Source organism: Sapajus apella, unplaced genomic scaffold (genome assembly GCF_009761245.1).
Source record: "Sapajus apella isolate SASKATOON/1434 unplaced genomic scaffold, GSC_monkey_1.0 scaffold10, whole genome shotgun sequence".
NCBI lineage: Eukaryota > Metazoa > Chordata > Mammalia > Primates > Cebidae > Sapajus > Sapajus apella.
In genome coordinates, this window is record NW_022436950.1 from 8,811,990 (window position 1) to 8,817,989 (window position 6,000).

The 6,000-nt window shown below is 43.6% G+C and overlaps 1 protein-coding gene across 3 annotated transcripts in view; it reads right to left on the bottom strand.

Annotated features, from left to right (window-relative positions):
• ARMC9 (armadillo repeat containing 9) overlaps positions 1-6,000 on the bottom strand; it is a 179,129-nt gene that overhangs the window by 129,062 nt on the left and 44,067 nt on the right. For all 3 annotated transcript variants that reach the window (XM_032277939.1, XM_032277937.1, XM_032277938.1), the window contains one exon: positions 2,291-2,389. In XM_032277939.1, the coding sequence (XP_032133830.1) occupies positions 2,291-2,389 (99 nt within the window). The remainder of the gene's footprint in view (positions 1-2,290; positions 2,390-6,000) is intronic.

A 6,000-nucleotide genomic window follows, 5' to 3' on the forward strand; every position in this document is an offset into this window, starting at 1 on the left:
GCTGGGAATGGTGGCGCGTGCCTGTATTCCCAGCTACTCAGGAGGCTGAGGCAGGAGAATTGCCTGAACCCAGGAGGCGGAGGTTGTGGTGAGCCGAGATCGCGCCATTGCACTCCAGCCTGGGTAACATGAGTGAAACTCCGTCTCAAAAAAAAAAAAAAAAATTTAAACTTGTTTTTAAATTATATAAGGAACACACCTACTTGGAAAATTCTGAAGGGTAGAGAGCTTACACAGCACTGAAATGGTCTATTTCGGACGATGTGTGGCGGGCTTGCGGGTGCTGGTTTTATTGTCATGGTTCCTAGCCTGCAGATGCAGCACATGTTGTTTTGGATGCAGGAAATATTACATAATAAAAATTATGTAACTGCCCTCTCCTGCTTTCTAAGCACTGGGAATCATGTAACTGCTCGTGTTTCCCTTTTTGTACAGACTGCTAGAAAGCCCAGAGCCAAATCTGTAGCCTGCTTCTCTGGAGGTACAGTAACTCACGGCATACATTTTTTGTACTAACATTAGCCCTAGCTTACTTTTATTTTCCCACTCTTGTTTTCCCTTAACCACAATTTCTTTACTTATTTTTATTTTCTACCTTCTTATTTCTTATATTTTTTTTATCATTTCTCATATTTATGTTTTCTCATAATAAACTGCTTCTTCAAATCTACTTGAGAATTAGGTAGGGCATATATTTTCTTTTAAATACTAAAAAAAAAAAGGCTTCTGTTTATTAAGACTCTAATATTACATTAACGTGCAAATCCTTATTTAAAAGCTGCGGCTCTGACCCAGAGGGGTGCCTCGGGATCACCCAGGAGTTTCATTCCAAATCTGTACAGCTGGCTTCATAGGGCTTCACCTACCCAGCTTGTGAATGGGGCAGAGGTTGGCGTGGACTCCTGGCCCATGGGTTCCTGTATTTTGAAGACTTCGAGAGACACTGGTGTCTCCCCTGGTTACGAATGCCTGCCTCAAAACCATGGGCCTCCAGATGTGCCAGCCTAAGGAGGACACAAGATCATCGAGGTCATATTTGGCCTAGGTGATTCAGGGATGCATAACCTGAATCTAATTACAAGGAAACATCAAACACAAAAGGAGAAATGTTCTATTTTTTTTTAAAGGGAGAAAATTACATTCTTCTAAAATGTCAGTGTCATGTAACTCAAATAAAGACTGAGGAAACGTTTGAGATTAAGAGGCTAAGAGCTGTGCCAACTCAATGTGATAACTGACCCTAGATGATCAGAGGACAAGAAATACAATGAAGGACATTATTGACTCAAACTACCAAAACTGGAAGATGCGCAGTAGATAAGAAGGCTGCATCAATGTTAAATTTACTGAAGTTGGTAACTTTATAGTTATATGAATGTTACTTACCTTAAGAAATACACACTGAAGTATTTAGGAGTAAAGGTTGGTAATACATATAATTTATCCTCAAATAGTTTAGAAGAAAGATTTTGTGCATAGGTATGCATGCCCATGCGTGTGTAGAGAGACACAACAAAGAAAGGGGCAAATGCTAACAGCTGGTGAATCTGGGTAAAGGGTATACCAATGTCTGTTGTTACTTTCACAATTGCAATTATTTCAAGTAAAAAGTTAAAAAAAAAAAAAAAAAAAAAAAGGCCCCTGCTTTAGACCACACAACCTCCACTATGGCAGTGCTTTTAAAAAAGGAGAATGGGCCAGGCACGGTGGCTCATGCCTGCAATCCCAGCACTTTGGGAGGCCAAGGTGGGTGGATCACAAGGTCAGGAGATCGAGACCATCCTGGCCAACACAGTGAAACCCCATCTCTACTAAAACTACAAAAAAATTAGCCGGGCATGGTGGCATGCACTTGTAATCCCAGCTACTTGGGAGGCCAAAGCAGGAGAATCGCCTGAACTGGGGAGGTGGAGGTTGCAGTGAGCCAAGATAGCGCCACTGCACTCCAGTCCGGGTGACAGAGTGAGACTCCACTGCAAAAAAAAAAAAAAAAAGGCAGAGAATAAAGTTTCCATCCATTCCTACTGATCCCCAGCCCTGGGAGCCCCACTGAGTGGCTACAACTGGTAGACAGAACGCACCTCTCTCCTTACCCTCCCCAAGAGGCCAGCTCTCAGCTGTGCCCTCTTCAAAAACAGATTTATTTTCCTTCTACGAGTTTCTAGACTTCAAAAGCCAGCTGAAATGCAGCCTCTTGCATGTTATTTTCTCATGCTATTTTTAAAGTTACACTCTTTTTAGATTTGGGAGGAGAGACCACTGGCACCCTGCCCTGAGTACAGAGCCTCACCGTCCCGGGCCTCGTGAAGTCCACACTGTGTGCCAGGCTCTGTCGCATCTGGTTACTGAACAGGCGGACACAGACGCTCTGCAGGTACTCAGGGGTGATCTGCAAGGAGGACACAAAGACAACTGATGATGGCATGAAACTCACCGAGGGGCACCCGAGCCATGCTGGCAATTATTAGAGTGGCCTCACAACAGCTTTCTGTAAGGCACGATGATGAGGAATATAAGCTAGAAAAATAATCATTTGCTTTAACATCAGAGCTCTTGGGAGGAGTAAAAGCACTGGTCCTAATAGAACAATGTGCTAACACACAACAGGTGTGCTCATGAGACAACAAACTGCAAATTATGTAACTCTACTCCAGGTATCTCCACTGCAGAACAAACAGATCTCAAACCCTTTTGGTAAATTCATGGAATAAAGTCACTGGGTGACTATAATGTGGGGGAAAGAGAGCCAGGCTTCAAATCCGAAGGTCAGGGCTCAAGTACTGGACTCGAGAAGACCAATAGCTCTGCCTCTGCTTTCCACACCTTTATGGAAACAGCTGCCGTGAGGGGGTAAATGAGGTAACAGATATGCCTAACACATGACAGGTGGCTCCGCCAGTGCTTGATGACTGAATGATGGAGATGCTTTTAATCAACTATCCAGTGCTTGACAACGTGAGGCTGAGCTGCTGTGGCCATCAACGCTGCTGGCTTCGCATTCTCCTTCAGCATGTCTTGTGCCGCTCTCACGAGCTACAAGAATTCAGGATTGACATACATCAGAGATGTTAGAATTTTTTTCACCTCTTATATTTTCTTTTTAGAAAAGAAAGAGAGAGCTGGTGCCTCTCTCACCAGCTACAAGAGTTCAGGATTGACACACCACATCGAAAGTCTTGGAATTGTTTTCATCTCATATATTTTAAGAAAAAAATGTATGCGCATTTCAATGTACAAGTACCACAGCCCCTCCTGAATCCTACCATTCCTCAAAAAACCAATCCCTGCGGGAAACAACTATTAAAAAGTGTACACCCTTCCAAAACTTTTTCTAGGAATGACGGTTGGAAAAGAACCTCCTCTTCTGCAGCTTCTCGATTCCATCTGGGGGAATTTCCATGTGGCAGCAGAAGCAGCTGCTCTCCCACCCCTGCTCATCCACTTGCAGAGGAGAAAGGCCATCCCCCCAGGCTGTGTGGGAAGCAGGGCTACTCCACCCCTGGGGTGTTGGAAAGGGCTGGGCTCTTTTCTCTCCTCCTGGGCCTCCTGCCTATCTGCTAGAAACTTCTGGTCTGCTTCAGCCACATAAAAGGCTCCGTCCATCCTGTGGCAGGTGTCTGTCATCCCTTGTTACATAGCTACATGTGAAGTGACTTGGAGAAAAAGGGACCCCATCCCAGGGCTAGACCTGCTACATTATCCTGAGTCCATTCCCTCTGAATTCCTTTAGTAAATTTCTATAGTATTAAAATTTAAACATTCCTTTTTCAGGCCTGGCGTAGTGGCTCATGCCTGTAATTCCAGCATTTTGGGAGGCTGGGGCAGGTGGATCACTTGAGCTCAGGAGTTTGAGACCTGCATGGTTAACACAGTGAAATACTATCTCTAATAAAAATGAAATAAAAATTAGCCAGGCATGGTGGCACACACCTGTAGTCCCAGCTACTCACAAGGCTGAGGTGAGGGGATGGCTTGAGCCTGGCAGATTGAGGCTGCAATGAGCTGTGATCGCGCCACTGCACTCCAGCCTGGGCAACAGAGTAAGACCCTGTCTCAAGCAAACAAACAAAAAACATACCTTTTCATCCTGTAATTTTAACCTTTCTTTCTATACTTACTTCTTCCCTACAACTAGAAACATGTTCGCATATATTTCATATTAGAAACATACCTGCCCCATCTTCTACATCTTTTCTTTTTTTTTTTTTTTTTTTTTGAGCTGGCGTTTTGCTCTTGTTGCCCAGGGTAGAGTGCAGTGGCGTGATCTCAACTCACCACAACCTCCACCTCCCGAGTTCAAGTGATTCTCCTGCCTCAGCCTCCCGAGTAGCTGGGATTACAGGCAAGTGCCACTACGCCCAGCTAATTTTGTATTTTTAGTAGAGATGGGGTTTCTCTATATTGGTCAGGCTGGTCTTGAACTCCCGACCTCAGGTGATCCACCTGCCTTGGCCTCCCAAAGCGCTAGGATTATAGCCGTGAGCCACTGCGCCCAACCTACCCTAGATCTTCTTTTTCATCCTAGATCCTTGTCTATCAGCCTCCTCTCAACAGCTTCTCTTTACAGCCAAGGTCCTTGAAAGAACTGCCTGTGTTTGCCATCTCAACCCACCTTCACCTTTCAACACAATGTGACCAACTTTCTACCTGTGTTCCTCCATGGAAACTCGTGTGCCAAAGCTCACAACCAATGAACTTCTAAGTGTCAAAACCACTGGATGCTTTTCAGTCCTCTTCTTCTGGAGATTTCTGTGGCTTTTGAGATTTTGCATCAAACCCTCAGTCCTGAAACTGCTCCTTTAACTTCTGAAACTGCTAGCAGAACCATTTCTCTAACAAGCCAATCTCATCATGTCACTTTCTTGCTTAAAACATGAGAATGAGGAAAGAAAACGAATGGCTGAAAAAATATATGTATATATATATGGCTATAGCAAATAACAATATATGAAAATATACTCAGCCTCATACACAATTAAAGAAATCTAAATTGGCCAGGTGTGGTGGCTCATGCCTGTAATCTCAGCACTTTGGGAGGCTGAGGAGGACAGATCATAAGGTCAGTTCAAGACCAGCCTGATCAACATGGTGAAACCCTGTCTCTACTAAAAATACAAAAATTAGCTGGGCGTGGTGGTATGCGCCTGTAGTCCCAGCTACTTGGGAGGCTGAGGCAGGAGGATCGCTCGAACCCAGGAGGTGGAGGTTGTAGTGAGCCGAGATCGTGCCACTGCACTCCAGCCTGGGTGAGAGACCAAGACTCTGTCTCAAAAACAAAAAATAAATCTAAATTAAAATATGCAGAATGCCAAGTTTTACTTATCAAACTGACAAAGATTTCAAAGTTTACCCCAATTTAGTGCTGCCATGTGTGGAGACAGCTCCTCTCAGACACTATTGTGGAGTAGGCATTGTAGGCATTTTAGGACAAATAATTTGGCAACCTCTATCAAAACACTCATGCCCACACGTATCTTTGCCCTATCAGTTCCCATTTTAGAATTTTATCACGATGTACAGTATACACAAGGATGTTCACTGCAACATTTTTTGTTATAGCAAACAAAAAAACAAAAAATTTAAATGTTCATCACCAGAGCTCTGATAACAATTCACCTTTATAACGGGATCGTGTACAAGAATTAAAAATAATGAGGTGGGGCTGGGCAAGGTGGCTCACACCTGTAACCAAGCACTTTGGAGGCCAAGGCGGGTGGATCACCTGAGGTCGGGAGTTGAAGACCAGCCTGACCAACATGGCGAAACCCCGTCTTAAAATAATAATAATAATAATAATGAGGTGGATCTGGTCATGTGGAAACATCTCCAGGTTATATCAAAAGAGAAATAGCAAGTTTCAAAAGAGTAATGAATCATATGATACAACTAAGTGTACATATGCTGTACGCACGTGTGTACACATGCACACACACACATGCATATGCTGAGAAATGTTCTAAAATAATACACAAGACAATGTCAGTATTTTTTTTTTTTTTT